At 35.9% G+C, this 23,566-nt stretch overlaps 3 protein-coding genes across 3 annotated transcripts; all 3 read right to left on the bottom strand.

Annotated features, from left to right (window-relative positions):
* Positions 1 to 4,465: 4,465 nt before the first annotated feature.
* Positions 4,466 to 6,809, bottom strand: LOC142616028 (uncharacterized). Its single transcript, XM_075788921.1, has 6 exons — positions 6,674 to 6,809; positions 6,315 to 6,490; positions 6,024 to 6,074; positions 5,620 to 5,925; positions 5,127 to 5,368; positions 4,466 to 5,039 (listed from the first exon to the last, which is right to left on the bottom strand). The coding sequence occupies exons 1-6, from the start codon at positions 6,807 to 6,809 to the stop codon at positions 4,466 to 4,468; spliced, it is 1,485 nt and encodes a 494-aa protein (XP_075645036.1).
* A 7,838-nt stretch (positions 6,810 to 14,647) lies between these two features.
* Positions 14,648 to 15,073, bottom strand: LOC142616027 (uncharacterized). Its single transcript, XM_075788920.1, has one exon. The coding sequence runs from the start codon at positions 15,071 to 15,073 to the stop codon at positions 14,648 to 14,650; it is 426 nt and encodes a 141-aa protein (XP_075645035.1).
* A 685-nt stretch (positions 15,074 to 15,758) lies between these two features.
* On the bottom strand, positions 15,759 to 20,250 carry LOC142617471 (G-type lectin S-receptor-like serine/threonine-protein kinase At1g67520). The gene is given in 8 exon segments (XM_075790351.1): positions 15,759 to 16,067; positions 16,159 to 16,309; positions 16,463 to 16,700; positions 16,825 to 17,035; positions 17,120 to 17,313; positions 17,565 to 17,695; positions 18,996 to 19,284; positions 19,287 to 20,250. Coding segments are annotated over 8 exon segments (2,487 nt in total).
* Between the last annotated feature and the right edge of the window lie 3,316 nt (positions 20,251 to 23,566).

Genomic DNA, 23,566 nt, shown 5'->3' with positions numbered 1-23,566 from the left:
TTTATTGTTGTTGTTATTATTATTGTATGCATCCTGTTAATTATCAATTATCCCAAAAGTTTAAACTATTAGAAAAATATAAATTTAATCATTTAACCATAATTCTAACACTTTTTGTAACTTGTGGGTCAAAACTTCCCCTTAATAAGTGGAGACCCAATAAGTAGAAATTTAACATTTTAAATGAGAGGTAGAATGAAGATAGAGTCTGAATTCATTCTGCATCAAATAGGGAAATAAACACCAAACAACAAATTTATTTTAGAAAACAATAAAGCTTCTATGAGAAATTCCATAAAACGTACTCTAAATTTTCTAGATTTAGCCTATCAACTACTCAAACACACATAAATTTTAGAAATATATACATATTGGGCAGTGTTGGTGTAGTAATCTAAAGCTTTTTCTTATCTTTCTTATTCCCTCTCTCTCCCCTTCACTCTCCTCTATCTCCCTCACTTGCTAATCTGGCATCAAGCTACTATCCCAACTCTTATAACCTGCATTTAGTAGGTAAAATTTTCTGAGTTGTTTTCCATAGATTTTCAAATTCCATCACTTCTTCTAGACTGATCTCTGTGCTTGACATCACCCCTTGTTGCAAAAAATATTCTAACCTCACTATAAACCTCCCTTGAGCATTTATTATCCACATAATCTTATCTGGTGTATTCCTTATTGAGTGAGGATTTTAACAATGGGTTGGGTAAGTACACTTTGGGGTGTGGAGCTATGCGGTTTTGGCATGTAACAAAAAAGTAGTTACCATTACCATTAGAACAATATTTTTAACATAAAGACCATCAATTACATGAAGTTGGTTGATGTTTGGGTAGAAAATGCCTGAGAAATTCTTGGAGGACTGTTAGCTATGGAAAAAAAAAATAAACTGGGTACATGTTATGTAATATTACCAAATGCATCACATTTGGTTCAAAATTCATTTCATCCACCATGCTGATATCTTCTGGACTTCATCCTTCTAAACTTTTGTACGTATTCATTGTTGATAAATGAATAAATCATTTATATTTATCACGATATGGGGTGGGGATACCCAAATCCAAACATCACATATTAAGTCTAAGAGGGATTTCATTGTACATGTCGAATGCAACAAAAACAAATATGTAGAACAGTGTAAAATTTTATCTACAGTCAAAGAAACCCAAAAATTCAAATCGGGTCCAATTTAGTAACATCATAGATACAACAGCAAACAACTAAACACAGAAAGAGTATCTGAAACAGGAAAATTAACAACGTTATGCTGACCTTGTGTGTATGAAGTTGCAGAAACGAAATGAACAAAGAATGAAAAGGGGAAGAGTTTCCTTTTCTTTTGCCCATTTTTGTTGAACGAATGGCAAAAAAGACATACACCCAAAACGAATTGAACCCAAATATCCCAAAAAGAAACCAAATCTAAGATAGATAACTGATATTAAAAACCAAATTCCTAACTCAAAACTGAATCCAAGTCAAAACCTGAATTAGATGGATATAGATACAGATTATTTAAAAAAAAAAAAAAATTAACCCAAAAACCCAAAACATAAATCTAACCCAAAAACCTTAAGTCAAAATTAACCCAACCAAAATACCCAAAACTAACTCATAAGTTCATAACAAAATCGAATAAGGAAAAAAAAAAAAAAGCATGGCAGATTTCAGAAAACAAAAACAATATTTGAAGAGGAAAAAAAGTATACAGACCTTCAAAATATGCTGTTGCAGAGACGAACTGAGCCAGAGAACGAACTGGGGAAATTTGATGCATCTGTAGCCTTCTTACAATGAATCAAAGACACCGTTAAGGCTGTGATTGAATGGTCCCGGAGATGGGTGGTGCTGGACCAAAAATGTAACCCTAAACCAAAATCAAGTCCTTCAAAAGCCTAAATCATATTTAAAATTGAGAAAAAAAAAACATTTTGATAAAGAATCCAAAAACCCAAAACAAAAATGAAGACTAATCGGAATCGACGGTGGTTACAGAAGGCTAATCGGAAGCCTCATCGGTTGGTTCACCCTCTTCTTCTTCTTCGAGGCGATCTGGTGGGCGTGCCAGCAGTAGTAGTAGGTTTGAAGTTGAGTTGGTCTGATGAATCGGTGGCCATTGTGTGAGAGAATCGGAGATTGCGTGAGAATGAAGTTTTGGATTTTGATTTGGGGGAAGCATATTGTTTTGATTTTTGGGTTTTTGAGAAGAGAGAGGAGTTACGGGTTTCTCTCCTTTCTCCGTGTGCCAATTTTTATTTATTTATTTATTTATTTATATTTCTTTTAAGCGGTTAGTTTCTTGTCGTAAGAGAAGCGGCCAAAATGGCCAAATACTACGATTTTTAAAAATTTGTAATAAAAAAACACTTTTTTAGAATTAAATAGAAAAATACCACTTTTTTAGAACTTAAGTTTTAGAAACTCAAGTTCCAAATAGTACTCGAGTACCATTTAAACTTGAGTTATAGAAAAGTGGTATTTTTCTATTTAGTTCCGAAACAGTGTTTTTTTGCTACAAATTTTTAAAAATTGTGGTATTTGGTAATTTTGGCCCCAGAAGGCTCCCAAACAGTGTTTTAACCCAATGAAACATTCTAATATATCACTTTTTTTTTTTGCTTTCGTGTATATGCCTCTTTAATTGTAGCAAAAAACTTCTGCTTTTATATATAGTACTATTAGTTATTATATAGATTAGATACCACTAGAACATTATGGGGTCGATGTGACACACTTGATGTCATACACTTGAGAAAGTCTTGATTTTTTTATCACAAATTAAGGACTTGGAAAGATAAGTTTCAGCAGCATTTTAATTGTTAATTATCCACCAGTCTCTAGCAATCTCTACGATCGTGCTTAATTTTAATTTTAATTTTTAATTTTTTATATAAAAATTACTAGGGAATATTATTTTTGATAACCTTTTATTTATATATATATATATATATATGTTTTAGTTGTTTTCAAGTAGTGGCGGATCTAGAAATATTTTTAAGCTAGGATGATCATTATGAAACTTATATTATAATAAATTTTACAATTTCCTTCTACAAATTTTTGTTTTTGAAATTTCTATATGGTAGTTATATTATCAATGCTACAAGCTATATCTCTTTTATAATTTTAATTAAATAAAACTTTTCTAGATTTTTTTTTTTTTGTTCATAAGGACCTAATATATTGTTAAGAGGACCAAAGTTTAAAAATAAAATTTGGCTACAAACTTAGTTGTAGCCTTAGGCGACAATTTTCACTAAAAAAATTAATATTACTATATATTTTGAAAATCTAGCCGTTGAATTGCATGTACTTTATGTTCTTAAAACACATGTCAAATTTCGTACCAATTGAATGTTTTTTATTATTCGATCCATAAAATTAGTTTTTTATTTATAATTTTAAACTACAAAAGCTCAAAATTTAAACATTTGATTTATAACATATTGATCTTTGATATTCTTGAAATTTTGCAAGAATGGATGATATAAGAAGAAAATGTAATCAAATGGTTAATTTGTCAAAATTTACATCTAGTAAAAAAAATTATTGAGTGGAGTTGTGGCCTTAACCAAGTTTATTACCAAACTTTGTCCATAATTTAATTATTTGGGCCTAAAAAAAATTAGGGTGGGCACAATTTTTTTTAAGGATAAAAAAATCATACATTTTAAAATTTTATATATAATAATTTTTTTCCCCTGATAGGGTGGTCCTATGACCACCCTGAACTCAATGTGGAGCCACCCCTATTTCCTTAAATTACAAATAAGGATACTTATTGTCCAAATTTGGACAGTAAATGTCCTTATTTGTAATATATTATAAAAGTTGAATTCCTCAAATTAGTAAATGCACAATACTATGATAAGTGACACAACATTTTATTTATTTAAAATGATGTGGAGAAATTATTCCATGTGGCAAGTAGCAATTTGCCCATAATAGAAAGCATTTGACATGTGTAAATAATTTACTACATTTTCTATGTTTAATAAATGGGAATTTAAATCTCACCCTTAAATGGTCTCTATTAATTGCACCAAAATTTTTGCAACCAGGGAGGATAATTTCTAAGTGAAAAAAAAAAAAAAAAAACTAACGTAGGCCAATAAACTTTTTGTTTGGCAACATATTGGTCCTATGGTACAATTGAAGTGAAATAAAACTAAAACAGTAAATTAATTGTCTACAAGCATGAGAATTGGTTGCTTATAAAATTCAAGCGGGGAAAAAGTAAATAAATACAACTTCAATTGGTCTTATTCATTTTTTTTGGGAATAACAATTTTTGAGATCAAAGATAGAAAGCTTTGTTAAGATACCAAAAGTAATACAAGCTGGATTACAGAACATAGACAGTGGACCTCCGGAAAGTAAAGCACAGGTCTGTACTCAATAGAACAGAGGCCACGAGTAAGAAATAATATACAGCAGTGAAATACACAGTAAAACAGTATGCTCAAGTTGTTTGTTCTGCCATGAGGTGCTGGTAATCTGTTAAGAGACCCGAAGCACCATCATAGATGTGCCTTGTTTGAAATTGAGTCTTATCAAAGTAAAATTTGTTTAGTGCATTCCAAAGAGCCCACACGATAATTGCCCAAGACTCAAGTTCCTGCTGGTTTAGCCTGGTTACCATGGTCCGAAACAACTGAAAGAAGTCTGATGCACTGTTCGAGCACTTCTGAATTCGTCTACCTGCCACGGACCAGACATTCCTAGCGAAAGGGTACCCCCACAGCACATGACAAGTGGTCTCTAAGTGTTGGGAGCAGAATTCGCACCTTGCGTGGACCTTCACCTTATGGCGCTGCAAGTTGTCTTTTGTGGGCAGGATATTTGAACAAGCCCTCCACAGAAGGGTCTGGACCTTAGGGGGCACATTCAGTTTCCACACCTTCTTCCAAATTCTGTCATTTAGCCGTGCTTGTGAGTGCTCACCTTGGGGTTGATTTTTGAGGCCAAGAGCAATTTTATAGGCTGTCTTCACTGTAAAGTTTTGGGCGCTATTTTCCGTCCACTCTAATTCATCACTGGAGTTCAGATTGTTAAGAGGTATGGCAAGGATCTTTTGTCAAGTTGATGGAGCAAACAGAGCTTGAATCTTTCCATGGACTCACTGCCTGGTGTCTTCATCGACTAGGTCCCTAAAAAATAGCGGATTTGGAGGAGAGCCCAGAAAAATAGGAGCATTAGCTAACCATTTATGGGCTGCCACCTCAATGTGATGCCCATCCCCAACCTGCCATCCCTTCTGGATAATTTCTCTAGCCATGAGTAGACTTCGCCACACATACGATGGATTAGTCCCAAGTGCAGCCTCCATGAAGGAGCAGTTTGGAAAGTATCGGGCTTTGTACACCTTATAAAATAGTGAATAAGTGTGTTTTATCAATCTCCAAGCTTGTTTAGGCATAGCTAAATTGAAAGCATGGATTTCTCTAAAACCCATCCCTCTATTGATTTTTGGACTACAAAGTTTATTCCAATTGATCCAATGAATTTTTTCTCATCCATCGTCTACCCCTACCAATATTTTGCAAGAATTGAATTAATGTCATCACACCAAGTCTTTGGGATCTTAAAGATGCCCATAGTATATGCAAGGATTGCCTGCACCATTGTTTTAATCAGTATTTTCCATCCGACTTTTGAGATAAACTTCTCCTTCCATCCCATGGCCATCACCCGCCTAGTGATTTTTTCCTTAAGCCCCCTGAAGGCATTGACCTTGGAATTGCCAACCACCATGGGTAAACCAAGATATTTTTCACAATCAGTCATGACTTGAACTCCCAACATACCTTGAATGATATCCCTCACCTCTGCTCTTGTGTTTTTATTGAAGAATAGAGCTGTTTTGTCCCTGTTTATTGCTTGACCCAACGCCCTCTCATATTGCTCAAGGATGGTTACCAACTGCTAGCACTCCTTAATTGATGCTTGGCAAAATAGCAAGCTGTCATCAGCAGATAGCAGGTGAGAAATCTGAACTCCATTTCTACAAGATAAGATACCCTATAGTTGGTTCCTCTCTTTCGCCCTTCACAGCATTGCTGACATACGTTCTGCACATATAAGAAACAAATAAGGTGATAAAAGGTCACCCTGTTTAATTCCCCTAGATAGATTAACAAAGCCCCTAGGCTCCCTATTGATTAGCACAGAGCACGAAGCTGTATTAATAGTTTCCATTGCCAAATGTACCCATTGTTCATCCAAACCCAACCATAGCATAATTTTTTCAAGGAAGCCCCATCCCACCCTATCATACGCCTTGCTTATATCTAGCTTTACTGCCATCTAACCCTTTTTCCCCTCCTATGATTCTGCATCTTGTGCAACACCTCAAAAGCTACGATTGTATTATCTGTGATCAGTCTGTCTGGCACAAAAGCACTATAAGCATTGGATATGATTTTTGGTAAAATAATTTTAAGTCGATTAGCAAGAACTTTGTAATGAATACATGAAATCACATTGCCTAAAAATGATGAGATGGAACTCTGAGAGATATTGGGGATCATTTTTTTGGGGGGGATCAACACAATATGGGTGTAATTCATTTTGTGCAACAAGTGACCCAAATTTAGTACTGATAAAATAGCTTCAGTAACAACAAGTCCAACTATATGCCAGTATTTTTGGAAGAAAAAAGGGGACTTACCATTAGGCCCATGTGACTTTAAGGGATGTATCTGGACGAGGGCTCGTTTAACCTCACTAGTAGTGTAAGGTCGTAATAGAATATGTTTCATGTCAGTTGTGACACGCTTGTCAACTGAGTCGAGGACAACCTCCATATTTGCATTATCTACGTGTGCTATTGTAAATAGATTTTTGAAGTAATTTTCTTCCACTTTAGCAATCTCATTTTCTTTAGTACACCAGCTACTTGCATCACTGAATACCCACACAATATGATTTTTTCTTCTCTGCTGACTTGCCCTTTGGTGGAAGAATTTTGTATTTTTGTTCCTTACTGCTAGCCAAATTGGCCTTGATCGTTGTCTTTAAGATACTTCCTCCTAGTAAAGCAACTTGTTTATTTCACCTTTGACCATTTTGATCCTTTTCACTTGATCTCCATTACTTCGACGTGTTAACTCCTCCAACTCTCTATGCTTTTCCTCAATTTTTGCTTTAGTATTTCCAAAAGCAAAATGTGACTAGCCAAACAAAGATGTCCTATAGTTTTTAATTTTTTCATACAGCCTAAACATCAAACTGCCATGAGGAGTAGACCAATTCCAGGCTTCTTGAATGACCCATTCACACACGGGGTGCGTTACCCATTTTTCCTCAAACTTGTGGGGGAAGTTTTTCCTGTGGATTGAATTATTTGGGCCATGAGTGGTGAGAAATATTGGGTCATGATTAGAGTAAGAAACCTGTAGATGTGTGACTCTGCAATGATGGAAAAGCTCTCTTCCATTCCACTATTGCACAGGCCCGGTCTAGACATTGTTGGACATAGGTATTGTTATGCCATCCATTATTCCATGTGAAGATATTACCAACATACCCAAGGTCAATCAAATTACAATGAAGTAGTGCACTACAGAACGCTTACATGAGGGCGTGTGCTTTTGTTAATCTACCTTGTTTCTCCTCCAATGATAGGATTTCGTTGCAGTCCCTAATACATATCCAAGGCATTGAGTATTGAAAGTGGAGATGGCATAACAAACTCCAAGTTTCGTGACGAAGATTTTCTTTTGGTTGGCCATAGAAACATATGATTCTCCAAGGTGGACCCGTGGGGTTGATCACAATGGCATCAATATAATTCTAGGAAAAGGTTTGAACATGCAAGTCTACTTCCTCCTTCCAAAGCATTGCAAATCCGCCACTTCTCTACAAACTAGGAATTGTAAAAATCGCTTGGTATTGTAGGTCTTCTTTTATATTTCTCATCTCCCCCACCAATATTTTGGTCTCCATGAGAAATAAAACCTTGGGCTCTTTAACTCTCACAAGATGCAAGAGAACGGTTACTGCTCGAGGGTTCTCAAGCCCCCAACAATTCCAATTGAGGATATTCATTATTATCGGTGGGGTTGTATCGTAGCCCCCACCGTTGTGTATGATGATTTTGTGTTGCTGGTTAAAATCCTAAGCCGTTTTTTGTTAGCCTCTTCCATCTCCGAACCACCATTAGCTTTGTCACTGTGCCCCCATTTCTTGCTTGCAAGTTTTGTCCACTTGGTGAGTCTAGTACCATATTAGTAGGTGGTTTACGAGCATTTTTTCCCCTTCCCTGTCTTAACAGAGTCATGTGTGTTATCAAACGCATTAGCTATCTCACACGCCCCATTAAAGAAGGTGTGTGTTGTGCTAGTCTTTACCTCAGCATTAGACACTTCTTCAGTTACGTATTCAATAGGGACACTAATTAGATCAATCTCAGGAATTTTGGACCTATTGATTCTTCATTTTCCATATCAGTGGGATTTAAGGCTATTGTTTCAGCATTAACTATCCTTTTCATTTCAATCCCCTAATTTTTGGGCTTTCCATGCTACACAATAACTCCTTGGTTTGATTATGTATGTGGCCGACCCCTAGTGTGTTCTATTCGTTTTTGTTTCACACCGTCGAGGTGGTCTGTGTGGCTTCCTTCCTGAACTATCAGACTTCCTCTTGTTACCTGCTCTTAACCATTCCCCGTATGGGAGCTCATCCCCCTTATCTATTTTCTCCATTGAACATTCCTATAACTCATGGCCCAACATACCACAATTGTAGCATAGTCCTACAAGTCGCTCATATTTGAAAGCGAACCGAACTTCGTCTCCCTCGGGACTAACAAAAGGAGCCCGACGGCAGATAGGTTTGGTTAATGGAATTTCAATATGGATCTGTAAGAAGCATGCCTGGTCATATGCACTAGCCTTACTATCCACCTCCACCATACAACCTAGACTACTCCTAATATCCTAGCCTGCTTCTTCATTTACGAGGTCAAAAGGTAGACCCCAGACCTGAACCCAAATTGGTAGGACTGGCAAAGAACTTCTCGCCATTATGCCTTTTTCCCATCTTCGGAGCGCTATAATTTGATTGTCAAAACTCCATTATTCATAACCCATCTCAATTGGCTTTCCATGGCGAACTTAAATTGAATTAGGCCATCTCCAACATCCACTATCTTCAAATCGTTTCCTCGCTTCCAAACCAACCACAACAAATCCTTTGCAGCTTTTTGGTTAAGTGGTCGAGAGGAGAGAAACTTCCCTATAATACTAAGTAAATGTTCTTCAAGTGTCCTAGCCCGTTGGATTGGCCGGAGAGTGATTGCTTCCCCTTCTTCTGACGTGAGTCTTACTCTCAATACTTTCGATGAAGTCTAAGTCCATTCTACAAGCAAATAAAAGACTCACCATCCGTACTACTTCTTAAGGAAGGAAAAAGAAGAGAGACGGTGGTAGAAAAGCTCATCCCTGGTGAAAGAGAATGCTCCTGCATAACTGAGGAGAGGAAACGATATTGACTTACTTAACTCAATCTTCAATGAGGCGGTTGATCTTATACTTACAAATTATGATACAAGCGAAAAAATTGTCATAAATTCAATGATTTTTTTTTTTTTTGATGTAAACTACTACCATATATTAAGAAGAAGGATAAGACAGTACATCCTGGGTCACTAACTCGTCTAGGAAAGGAGGCATATCTCCAATCCAAGTACGCGAATCTGATAAATTCTTAGCATAATGGGCTAACCCATGAGCTACTCTGTTCCCACTCCGTGGCACAACAGAAAATTTACACTCGCCAAAATTGAATGCTTGAAGTAAGGACCCTGAAATCAAATTGCATATACTAGAAGGAGGGGTGATAGAACTTGTGAGTGAATTATAAACCACCATAGAGTCTCCTTCAAAGATTGCAGCACGGACACCCTGATCCTAAGCAAATCGCAATCCCTCCTCCATTACTTTGGCTTCAGTTTCAAGAGGCCCTAACAAACCATGAACCTTCATACTTAATGCAGCACAAACCAATCCAAAATGGTCCCTAACAACCACCCAATTCCCACCGACCTCTGCCTTTCAAAAACGGCACCATCCATGTTTATTTTGAGACATGGAGGATGAGGAACAGTCCAGCCAACTTCAACCTGTGGTTTCTTCACCTAAATCTTATGATTCGCCACTTGAAACTCCTCTAAATAATCCATAGTCCAAAGGGCAATAGCTGAGGCCGATTTATGAGCTCCACTTGTCCTTATTTCATTTCGATTGGACCAAATCCCCCAAACAATGGCGAACAAACAAGCCAAAGACTGGGTAGGCCATTGTTTCACGTTCCTAGTATACCATACTAGATCAAGGAACTCACTAACCTCCCCCAAATCAGCTCCAAACTCCACATTCGCAGCTAACCACACCTCCTTAGCTCTAGCACAGTGCCAAAAGACATGACCCGAGGACTCCACAGCTACCCCACATTCTTCACAAGTATTATTCGAAGTCACCTTCCAAGAATGCAAGTTGGCTTTAGCTGGCAAAATGTTCCTACATGCTCGCCAAGCAAAAGCCTTAATCTTATTAGGCATAGGTAGCTTCCAAATACACCTCCAAAAAGAAACCAAATGTTGGGAAGATGAAATCTCACCTTGATGAGTATCAGCCATGGCCATGCGAGTAACCCGATAAGCGTTACTAACGGAAAACCGACCTGTTGGAGTAAAAGCCTAAACCAGCCTATCTTCAGGCAAAGTCGGGCTAAGGGGAATGGAAAGAATAGCTTCAGCATCAAAAGGAAGGAAAACTTCGTGGATAATATCAGACTTCCAAGTGGCTGTAACCGGGTTGATGAGAGCAGAAACCTTGGCATCAACAGGGAAAAAATGAGGAAAAGTTGCAGGTTTATAAGAAGACGGAATAGGCAACCACTTATCACTTCACAATCCAGCAAAATCACCATTGCCAATCTGCCACCGACACCCTATTTGAATAGTTTTTTGTGCTGCCATTATATTACGCCATGAATATGACGCATTTCTCCCCAATGATGCACTTAGAAAATCACCATGAGGAAAATATTTAGCTTTATAAACCCAGTAGAATAATGAGTTTGAGCATGTTTGAAGCCGCCAACCTTGCTTAGCCAACAAGGCAATATTAAATGCCTTCAAATCACGAAATCCCATACCTCCCTCCTCCTTTGGAGCACACATCTTGTCATAATTAGCTAGGCCAATTTCGAATGGTTATCCTGCTACCCCCACCAAAATCGCCTCACCAAACTAGCCAGATCATCACACAATGCATCTGGAAGCTTAAAACAACTCATAGTATAGGATGGAATAGCTTGGGCCACTGACTTAATCAAAATTTCCTTGCCGGCATTTGATAGGAGCTTCTCTTTCCAGCCAGACAATTTATTTCCTAATTTTTCTTTAAGATCATTAAAGGTGTTACGTTTAGACCGCCCAACCAGAGAAGGTAACCCTAGGTATTTTTCATGCTGCCTAATCACTGAACCCCCAAAACGCCGTTGAATTTCCTCTTGAATTGCACCTGGAGTATTTCTGCTAAAAAATAGAGCCGTCTTATTCCTGTTTAGTTTTTGCCCCAACACTGCTTCATAAACTAAGAAGATTTGCTGCAATACTTCACACTCCTTCAATGTAGCTTGGCAGAAGATCAAGCTATCATTTGCAAAAAATAAGTGAGAAATGCGAGGGGCACCACGACAAACAGCTACTCCTTTGAGGTTGCCCCTTTCCACCTGTTGTCAAATCAAGCCCAATAAGCCTTCTGCACAAAGTAAAAATAGATAAGGAGAAAGAGGGCCCCCCTGACGTAGACCCCTAGTAGGAGTAATACGCCTTATAGGTTTCCCATTAATCTGCACAGAATAAGTAACAGTGCTAACACATCTCATTACAATCACTACCATCCTCCTATGAATGCCAAGTTTTTCCATAATACCCTTCAAACAAGCCCACTCCACCTTATCATATGCTTTACTCATATCTAATTTCAAAGCCATCTCTCCAATTTTCCCTTCTTCTTTTTTTTTCTGACTAATATGATGCATAGTCTCATAAGTAACAAGGATATTACTAGTTATGAACCTACCCTTAGTGAAAGCACTTTGGTTTTCACTGACAATGCCAAACAAAACATTTTTAAGCCTATTAGCCACAGTCTTAGAAGCAAGTTTATAAATGACATTACAAAGGCTTATAGGTCTATACTCCGTAATCTTGTGAGGATTTTTAACCTTTGGTATAAGGACAATGTGGATGTCATTAAAATCCGGAGGAATTATCCCATGATTTAAAAAATTTAAAACTACCAGTGTAACACAATCACCAAAAAGAGACCAATATTTTTGATAAAAGAGAGGGGGCATACCATCGAGACTTGGAGCCGTTGTAGGGTGCATTTGTTTTAGCGCTTGATACATTTCTATTACTTGAAAATCTTGGCCAAGCAAATAGTTCATGGGTTCAGAAACCACAGCTTGAATAGTCTCAACAACTCTCTCAATGTCAGTAGGGTTGGAAGTGGTGAAAAGCGAAGAAAAATAGTCTAGGACAATGCCTTCAATTGCCTCCAGATCTTCCTTCCACAAACCAGATTTATCCTCCATCCCTTCAATAAATTTTTTCTAATTTCTAATAGAAGCTTTGACATGAAAAAATTGAGTATTTCAATCACTAGCCACCAAATACAAATTTCTAGAGCGTTGCTACCACATGACCTCCTCGGTGTCAAGCCATGAATTCAATTCCTTCCTCACACTTCTAATTTCCTCACTGTGTTGATCGGGTTGTTGCTCAAGCCTTTGGAGAGTGGTTCGTAACATTGAAACTCGGCGACCCACATGACCAAATTCTACCTTATTCCAACATTGCAAGGTCTCCGTGCATGCCTGGAGACAATTTTGGATTGGAAAGCCTGATGAGAATGATAATCCACGCTCCCAAGCTTCACTGCCCACCTCCAAACAACGAGGATCACGAAGCCACATGACTTCAAAATGAAACAACTTTCCTTGTCTCATTCGGTGTCTAGTATCATAGCCCAATTGAAGACAAAGCTTGCAATGATCAAATTCTATTGTAGAAATATGGACCACCTTAGCATTAACAAACTTTTGCATCCACTCTTCATTAGCCAGTGCGCGATCCAACCAAGCCCATACACTATCTCTGTTCTCAAAATGTCTCGTCCAAGTATACCTAGCACCCGAGTATCCCAAGTCCCTGAATTGACACAAATCCACCACCTCACGAAATCTATCCATTTGTTGTTGCAATCTAAGCTGCCTCCTAACTTTTCAGAGTTACTAAGAATTTCTTTATAGTCACCGATGCATAGCCAAGGTAACGTATTGTGACGACCAAAAGTTTCTAAAATTTGCCAAGTTTCTTCCCTTTTACTAGTATCAGGTTGGCCATAAAAGCCTGTAAAACGCTAGCACCCTTGTACATTCCTACACACAACCTCAGCATCAATGTACCATTTCAAATAGCCCTTGATGTTGACATAAGTCTCTAGTTTCCAAAGAAGTGCTAGACCCCCACTTCTACCCTCACTTGGCACAATTAATCCCTGGGTAGAACCAATGGAATTCTGAATTTCCTTCATCTTGTTTTGTCTTTTCCTTGGAATCTTAGTTTCCATGAGGAAAACTAAGCTGGGAACTTCTTTTTCAACTATGCTCCGGAGAGCTTGAACTGTGTGGTGGTTCCCAAGCCCCCGACAGTTCCAACTAAGAGTACTCATTGCTTCCCACGGTGCTGCCTTGCAGCCACCGCCAATCCAAGTTCATTTTTCAAAAAGGCACTCACCTCAAGAACTTCATCATCTTCCCTCCTTTTCTTAGCTTCTGGGTTCTCTGTAGACTCATATATACCATGTTCTGGCTTATGTTTACGTTTAGTACCCACCTCCACATCTTTAGAAACTATTGTACCCACATGCATGGGTTGGTGCTGAAGTCTTTTCCATGTTCTAGTATTCGGTCCTGCACAAGTAACATTGTCCAGCCCACTACTTGGCTGGCCTAAGCCCACAAAAGGTGATTCTTGCCTTTGCTGGTCCTGTTCCTCACAACCTTTTGGACTACATTGACCCCCTTCCTCCTTATTAATATTTGTAACTATCCTAGACAAATCCACCCCAGCTTGGACTGCAACATCCTCCACATTAGGATTAGTCTCTGCCAAGATTGACTCTTGCGCCATAATCACTCCTACCCCTTGACCATCGGCCTTGCCCACTTCCAGAGAAAATGATTCATTTGTTCCTTTAGTGGTGTGCATATGCCCCTCTAGTTCCATATCAATTTCCTTTAAATGATTTTGGAAAGAATCCTCATCCCTCAAGATATCCGATATTGCACCATGTAATGGAATACTCGTCCCCACTCCATGCTCACTTTCCAAGCTTGTCTCAGACGACCTCTGCTTTCCTAAATGCACATCAACACGCCTAGGTAACTTTACCACTGTGTTCATGACTGGTGCTTCACTCGACAAGTCTGGCCCTCGACTTGAAGCAGCAACAGGAGCCCCCATTCCACACACTTTAACCACTTTTTTCTAAAGCAAACTTAGGAGGTCAGCCCTCAACCATGGGCCATATTCCTGATTTTCTACTCTTAATTCTCCTCTACTTTAAAGCCACAGATCACAATCCTTAGAATCGTGATTCAAGACCCCACACCAATGGCAAAACATAGGTAATCGTTCATAGCGAAACGATGCCCATCCCTCCCTGTCTAGACTAAAACGAACCTTCCTACCTCTACATAATGGCTTGTGAATATCAATCTCCAACCTTACTCGCATAAAGTCACCATACTCTATCTCAGACCTATCATAGGAATGGATCACCCGCCCCACTGACTTGCACAAATTTTCTACCGTCTCTGTGACCATACGTCGAATAGGTAGATCATTGACTTGGACCCAAAACTTCGCCGTATCAAATTGGAGCCTCTTCAGAGAACTATCATTCTCATACCGACGCAGGACAATCAAATACTTTTCGAAACTCCATGGTTCTCCCAACAACACTCGGTTAGCATCAGATTCGATCATTCTTAAAAACAAACAACAAAATGTGGTTGCCCATGTCCTGGATTTCAAAATCCTGCTTAGTACGCCATAGAGGCTTCAAAGTTCGAGCAACGACCTTAATGTTCAGAGCACGTTTCGTAAAAAATTTGGCCGCCAGTGTGTATTCTTTCCTGCATACTTAGTTTTCGAAGTTGAAAACGTCTCCCTCATTCTTAGATAAAGATAAACGAGTCTAGGCCTCCGCAAGGTTCTCCATCGTCGCATAACACTCCTTAGAGAAACTTGAGAACCCCTATCCCTCTGCGCAACAAGTTACGAAAGGGAACAGAATTCCTACAGGGTAGGAAACAGAATTCTACAAACCACGATTTCTAGCGCCGCCAGAAGACCTAGGTTAGAGAAACCAATCAATTTAATTGAAAGAAAATGACAACAATAAATTATTATCTTTTTCAACCGGAAGAATAAAATAAGAATGAATATGGAAAGTGGCAAATTTTTAATAAACGTATAAATTCTTGACAATGTTATATTTACTAAAAATTAAGGGGAAAAAACTAAAATAGGATAATATCTTCAATGAATAAAATTTCACATGGCTAAGAAGTAATTTGAACTAATTACTTATAAAAAAATAAGGGGACAATTCTCTCTTTAGTGCCATGACATATTTATTGACATAGCTACCACATGGCTATACGTCCATCTATCTTGCTTGCATCTCGGATATGGACAAGCCATTCAATGAATACGCTTCTGATTCTTTATCAAAAATATTTTCCTTAATTGCTTTCCTTCCAATAGAAAATGTTGGTTTTTTAGGCAAAGGCAATGGCAAACTTTCATTCGTCAACATAAAGAGCACATCTGACATGGTAGGTCGATCAGTTGCACTATCGTCTACACATAGTAGACTAACATGAATGCATCTTAGTACTTGATTTTTGAAACAAGAGTCACTTATTTTTGGATCAATTAATTGTATTCCTTCATCTTTTTGCCATAAATCCCATGCCTGAAAAGAAGGTTATAGTCAATTAGAATATCTGAATCACATTGATCAAAATATACATAATTCACAGTTGATGTTTTCTTGACATACGTACATATCCAATGAGGTTGAGCACATGGTTAGTATGATAGAAGCTATTGTTTCTTCTACCACTAACTATTTCAAGCATTAAGACCCCATAGCTGTAGACATCAGATTTTATTGAGAATAGACCCTCCATAGCATATTTAGGGGACATGTAACCACTGCATAAAAAGACAAAACAAACATTTTTATTTCACAAATTGACTATTGAGCTTTAATGAGCAATAAGTTGTAGTTGGCAGCAGCCAAAAAACATGTATATTGATGCATGGTTAACTATATTTCATAAGATAACTTATGCATCTTTAACTTACTATGTCCCAACAATTCGATTAGTATTTGCCTCCAATTCATTTTGTTTAAACATTTTTGCCATTCCAAAATCTGAAATCTTCGGATTCATACTTTCATCAAGGAGTATGTTACTAGCTTTTAAATCTCTATGAATAACTCTTAGCCTTGAATATTTGTGGAGGTATATCAATCCTTGAATAATTCCTTCAATTATGTTGAAACGCTTCTTCCAATCTAGTAGTTTGCTTCTATTTTGATCTGTGAAATACAAAAGGTTAAATATAGTCACTAATCTACTTTCAGCAAAATGGTATACCAATATATAAATTTGTTTAAGGGAAAAAAAATGAAATCTTAAGATGAAAGTGAATGTTGCTCAAACCAAACAGAAAGTAGTCCAATATTTTGTTGGGCATGTATTCATAGATCAACATTCTTTCTTCTTCATGTATGCAACAACCTAGAAGCTTAACAAGATTCATGTGTTGTAGTTTAGATATGAGTATCAACTCATTCTTGAACTCATGTATTCCTTGCCTTGAATTTTTGGATAATCGCTTTACAGCTACATTTTGCCCTGTTGGCAAATTTCCCTGTTGTGATGACAAAATAAGCTTATGCCAGCGTAAAAAATGTTTAATTAAAATATCATTCTATAAAAAATAATTGGCTCTTACCATATATACAGGTCCAAAGCCACCCTCTCCAAGTATGTATTCTAATGAGAAGTTATGTGTGGCCGCTGTGATGTGTGCATAACTAAATACACGTAAATCATGCCCCTTTTTCCCATCAATTAAAATATCATTGATATTAGATCTCTCTGATGTCCCTAAATCAATCAATTCATTTTCATCTGCTTCATTATTTCCTGTATAGATTGACATAAAACACATAGAATAAGACTTAGGTACAATACTTAGGTGCTATTCCTTAGGTTCTCCTCTTAAGATTCTATTATGTGGCTTTTTTCTCATGAGATGAAAGTGTAATTTTTTAATTAAGCAACCACATGACAGAATTTTAAAAGGGAAACCTCAGGAACAACCAAACTTTTAATTTAGGAGTACAAGTGTACAAACTTTTAATCTAACATGTTAATTCTATTTGAGAATGATATACCTTCAATTACAACTTTTCTCCTTTGTAGATAACACAATATGCACAATAATATTATAAGCAGAGTAACGGCAATGGCAATGGAAATACCAATCCATATCCAGTTCTTTTTTCCTACATTCGGTAATAAGTAGCTGTATTAGTAATCATCATATTTTAATAAAAATTATATTTTGCTTATCGACAATCTACAAGGAGGAGGAAGTGAAATTTTGATGCCTTAAATTCAACTGTTAATTTTGTGGAAGAGCCACTTATAAAGAGATTACATGTCTGGTGTGCATTGAGAAGCCTAATTAGCTTAAGAGATTTAGGGCCCGTTTGGTAGAGAAGTTTGAGTAATGTTGTTTATAATTTTTTGAAATACCTGTGGGTGAAAAAGTGCACGGAAATGTGTGTAATGTTGTTTAAAAACTAAAAATGTGTGTTTAAACCATTTTACCAAACGGGGCCTTAAAATTTTAAATGTATCTAGCATTGTGTTGGGTGGAGCGGGGAATAGAGAGAAGGGGATTTAGCAGATGAGAGTTTAATTCATCTAATTTGGATATATATATATATATATATATATATATATATATATATATATATATATATATAGATTTTAATTAAGGAGGAAGAAAGGATTTAGGAGTAAAAGAAAATATTTGTTCAAATAACAAAATATTCAAAATTTAAAGAATAAAATATAACATTGCACAAAAAATGGGGAAGTGGAAGAGGAAGTAAACAAAGTAGGAAGAAAATGAGTAATGAACTTATAAAGTATATTTAATACTCGAAATATTTGTGCATTGCAAAGAGGTAGATGGATAATATTAATAGTATTTTCATCTAAGATATAAAAGATCTAAGTTTAGCATACAAACATACATACTAAGAAATTAAATTTAAAATTTTATGATAGCGACTTGGCAAATTAGTCAAGTTGGTTATAGGTTAATGTATACATGATTAATTTTGCAATATTTATGTGCTAGTGACTAATAGGAGTGTGCATGGATCAAATGGGAGATTAGAGGGTTTTTGCAATCCAGCCTAACCTTGTTGAGTTGAAAAATTCTCAACCAGACCCAATTTATCATATGTGTAGAAACCAACTCAACCTAAACATTGGTCGAATTGGGGTGGGTTTTTTAAGCAACTTTTTTCAATAAGTTTTTACAATTCACATAATATGTTTAAATTATATTCTAAATTTCAAAATTCATCTTATTTAATTATCAAAATACTAAAATAAATCAAACTAAAAACATTTGACTGATAAACTTATATATATAGTGAATCAAGTGGGTTGAAAAAATTGTCAATCCGAACATAACGTAACTCGAGATTTAAAATAAAATTCCAATCCAACCCATCAATTCACAAAAGATCAACAAGGTTTCGTTGGATTGAGTCGGTTCCATCAGTTAAGTGAGTTAGATGCACAACCTTATCACTTTAAAGCTGGAAAAAAGAATTGCAAATTGCTCAAAAAAATTAGTAAACTTACCCCTATCAGAAGGCTTTGATGATAGAACATAAATAGAGCGGTGATCAGTAGAGTGATTGGAAATGAACTCCCACTTTCTGGTCCAAAATTGGCATCCGGTATTATTATCAAACAGAGAAGTAAAGGCGACACAACTACAGTTGTTCCAGCAAATAGCTCTGCAATCACTGATGCCATGACTTGAATTATAGGGGGGCGAAAAATCTCCAGCTACTAAATATTCATGACTTGATGCCCACACATTGGTTACTTCCATATCTGGCATCCTCCGTTAGTGTTATAACCATCACAATTATCAGCTCGAGCTATATCTTCTCCTTTCAAGTCCTTTAATTGCCCCATAGGACTAAGCAACCATTCTGAAACCAGACTTTGATTTCTGTTACTGAAATAAAAGTATTCTTCGTCTTCATTTGAAACAATGACGAAGTCATACATAGATGTTACATTTGGTGAAATATTCTTAAAAACCTTTCCTCCCATCAATGCCCCACTTGACCAATAAACCTCCCCTCGTCGCCGAATGATCAATTGGTATCCCTTGGGGTTCCATTCAAGACTGAAAGGCCCTGGATCTGGGATGAGCTCTGTTGACCATGATGTGAGTGACCAAGTTTTGCCAGTTTTGCGGCTGACCCCTAATTTCATTCGGGGCAAAAGTATATCAGAAGGATAATCAAAACTTTGCCATAAGACACGTTTCATAGTTCCGTTCAAATGCAATTCTTTTAAGATAAAATTGCCGGAATCCAATAGAGTAGCAACTGCGCTTTTGGGAGGTTTAGGAGGAGAGTATAAAACCGTAGGATCACCATCTTCTTGTACAATTTTCATTGTTCCCTTGCCGTCCAAGGTAAACATGGCTGAATTGTTAAGAATAGCATTGCTTCCACTGCCAAACCACACAAAAAGATTAAAAGGACGACTTTGATCAGCAATCTCCGCAATTGCTAAGTAGGATTTGTTGGTAGTACTGTCAATCCTGCGGTGGAAGAATCCCAGAGCGAACCTGCGTTTAGCAGAAACAATGTAATTCGAGGAATTGAGGGTGTCACCAGGATTGAGACTGTCACCTGAGGCAGTGGATGATATCCGCGCTGATGGTACGTACACCCATTTTGCAGCATGAGGAGTCCACAAGCATGGAAAGAAGAGCAAGAAAACAAATTTTAGGCGTACAACGTTGGTATCCATATATGATTGATACAACTGAATTTTTCACTAGGATACTACTTGAATGATTCAGCTAGCATAGAAATGTAGCCAAGGTGAAATTTTGGAGTAATTGGATCAAGACAGAGTATCATATATATAATGGAATGATCGCCTAATGAACAAAAGGAACTTCCGCTGAAGTTTGTTGCGTATGAACCTATGGTATGTGACTCCATCGCAAACATTGGGTCAATAATTACGTGTGAAATAGTGACGCTTGATATTTGTTAACGGGCCACCACATGTATCCACCTTAACTTTCTCCAAAAAAAAAAAAATGTATACACTTTATTAATTTATTTTAGAATATGTGTGAATTTGGTTTATAACATTTCAAATGTGTCAATTTAAATTCTTAGTCACATTAGTATTTTTTATCCATCAATTAATGTCAGTAACCATTTTGAATAAATAAAAAAATGTTAGAGAACTAAATTGAGGCGTTTGAAAGGTCATAGAGCAAATTAACATACAACGAAAAGATTCAAGGTCAAATACAAAATTTACCTTTATTTTATTGGTGGTTAAAAGATAATTATGATAAGCCAAAAATGTATTGGCCCCTTGTGATTAATTAATTGATTAATTACCCAAGTTTATTAATTAATCAAATTAACATACAATGTACGTAGCAACACAAAAAAATTACCAACTAAAATAAAATACAGCAGAAAATAAAATTGACAAGGTGATTTGTTTTCGAATGGAAAAAACCTCCAAAGCAAAAAATCCCACCGGGTGATTTTAAGGTCTCTACTCCTAAGAATTCACTATTATCACAACAAGCAGTTACAAGTAAAGAAATCCCAGCACCTTATACCAACCTACAGTTGAACCCTTACCTCAATACCCAATTGGACTTGTTTTGTAGTGACAATCTCTCATTTTAATGCACGACTCTCAGTACGTGACTAACCAATAGATGCGCGGATCCTAGTACGCGACTTGATCACTAACTTGAGAAGGATGTTGGCTGCAAAGTTCTTCAATTCATCACACGATGAAGATCTCAAAGTTGCTTGGTCACAAAACTCTACAATGTACAAACACAGCAACTTCGTCAAGAGAAAGAAGAACTAGGGCAAACTAGGTTTCCGATCACGATTCGCATGAACAACACTTTACTTCACACTTGTGCAATGTGCTCACTATGACGACCCTTAAAATAATCCTTATATATGTTTAGAGTTGTGAGAAAAGAAAGCCCAAATACATATTCACGAATTGACATGAAATCAGAACTAAATATCTGATTTTCATAATTCTCGATAAATACTCTATTTGTTGAGCTTTGGACTTAGACAGCTTTTTAAATCTTGCTAGATACTAGCTATCGAGCTAGCTGTCAAGTTTTAAAAACCAGCACTTCATCACTTGATTTTTGGAAAGACTTACATGGCTTTAACGCTTGAACTCGAAACCTTGTTCTTTGAAGCATTAAACATATCCTAGATCTACCTAATTACAAGTAAAGTACGTTTTGTCAAAGGATTAACCAATACATGATGACATATGTTCCATACAGGAATCACATATGTACTAACAATTTAGTTAGTTGAATTTTACTTCAACTGAAAATTTAATCATTAAAAGAAAAAGATTAGACAAATTAATCATTAATAGAAAACCACACCGTTTATTAAAGCGAGTCAATCTAGTACTTCACATCAAATTTATTAGCAAACCACACCGTTTAAAAATCCAATTAGATTATACAATTGAAGTCCAATTTTATGTCATGTGTTATAAATTATTTATTTTTAGAGAGTTTTATTTCTTAATTTTGGAGTAAAATGTGAGATCACATCATAAATATCCATCGAAGTGAGTTATTGTGTACAAAAACTAAAGAGTACAGACTTAATGAATATAATTTTTTTTTTAAAATGAGCAATTTACATTTGCTACCTAATAATATTATTACAAGACTTTTTAAAGACTGAAAAAAATAAGAATAACTATCAATAATATTTAAATTATATATGTAAGAATTATACTATGTATCTCAATGTATATATTTTAAGTATATCCATGTATATGCATGGAGTTACAAGCTAGTAGAACTAATACATAAGATTATAGGAGTCAAATTTTATCTTTTGTGATAGCTTAGGGGTTTAAAATTTTAAATTTTAGTAAAGGGGGCTATGTTTGCATATGACCCAAAATTCAAGGGGTGTTTATGTAGTTTGCCCTTTTTTATTTGCACAAATTTTTGTTACAAACTTAATTGTAGCCAATAGCTACAATTCCACTCACTATCTATTTATTAAATGTAAATTTTGACAAATCCACTTTTAAATTATATATTTTTTATATCTTCCATGCTTGCAAAATTTCTAACAGATCAAAAATTAATATCTATGTCATCAATCAAATATTTAAATTTCAAGTTTTTGTAGTATAAAAATATGTATAAAGAATACGTTTATGGAATGATGTGTTTATTTATTTTTTATTCACTAACTTTATGTCCTGGTTGTATTTTTTTTTTATTGTTATAATTTATTAATTTACCTAAATGGAGTATATTTATTTTATTTTAGTTGCTATCTATAATTATAAAATATATTATTTAATTAATTAATAAACCTATAATTTAACCAATGAACCACTAGTTAAACTAGTGAACAAGTGAACCAATTCTTCAGTCAGTTCAATCTCTAATACAGTTTTGATAACTATGCATAGGAGTCAATTTTATCTTCTATGATAGCTTAGGGGTTTAATATTTTAAATTTACATAAAGGGGGTGATGTTTGCACATGACCCAAAATTCAAGGGGCTGTTTAAGTAGTTTGCCCTTTTTATTAGCACAAAGTTTGGCTACCAACTTGATTGTAGTCAATGATTACAATTCCACTCAATATCTATTTATTGGATGTAAATTTTGACAAATCCACTATTAAATTACATTTTCTTCTTATATTTTTTATACTCATAAAATTTCTAAAAAATTAATATCTATGTCATTAATCAAATATTCAAAATTTAAATTTTGTAGTCTAAAAATATGTATAAAAAATATATGTTTATGGATCAAATAGTAAATAACAATCGAATTAACCTAAAATTTGACATACATGTTATATATATATATATAAATACAATTCAACTACTAGTATTGTAAAATATATAAGTATGTTAATATTTTAATAAGAGTTGTAGCTATAGACTACAACTAAATTGCTAGCTAAACTGTACTTTTTATATTGACAATTTAACATATGCGCAATGTTATAAAATCCTCTTATTTCAACCTATAGACAGATGGATCATAGGAACTACTCAATTC

This window comes from Castanea sativa, chromosome 11 (genome assembly GCF_040712315.1).
Source record: "Castanea sativa cultivar Marrone di Chiusa Pesio chromosome 11, ASM4071231v1".
Classification (NCBI taxonomy): Eukaryota; Viridiplantae; Streptophyta; class Magnoliopsida; order Fagales; family Fagaceae; genus Castanea; species Castanea sativa.
The sequence above is the reverse complement of the archived record's forward strand: the minus strand, read 5'-3'. Positions and strand labels throughout refer to the sequence as shown.

What these genes read in the sequence shown, in the direction of transcription:
- LOC142616027 (XM_075788920.1), bottom strand. Translation starts at nt 15,073, where the DNA reads ATGATCGAATCTGATGCTAACCGAGTGTTGTTGGGAGAACCATGGAGT.
- LOC142616028 (XM_075788921.1), bottom strand. Translation starts at nt 6,809, where the DNA reads ATGGAGGTTGTCCTCGACTCAGTTGACAAGCGTGTCACAACTGACATG. An exon ending in AAAGTCACATGGGCCTAATG is followed by an intron (nt 6,491 to 6,673) that starts GTAAGTCCCCTT and finishes CATCATTTTTAG; the next exon opens with GCAATGTGATTTCATGTATT. An exon ending in AGAGAGGAACCAACTATAGG is followed by an intron (nt 5,926 to 6,023) that starts GTATCTTATCTT and finishes GAGTGCTAGCAG; the next exon opens with TTGGTAACCATCCTTGAGCA.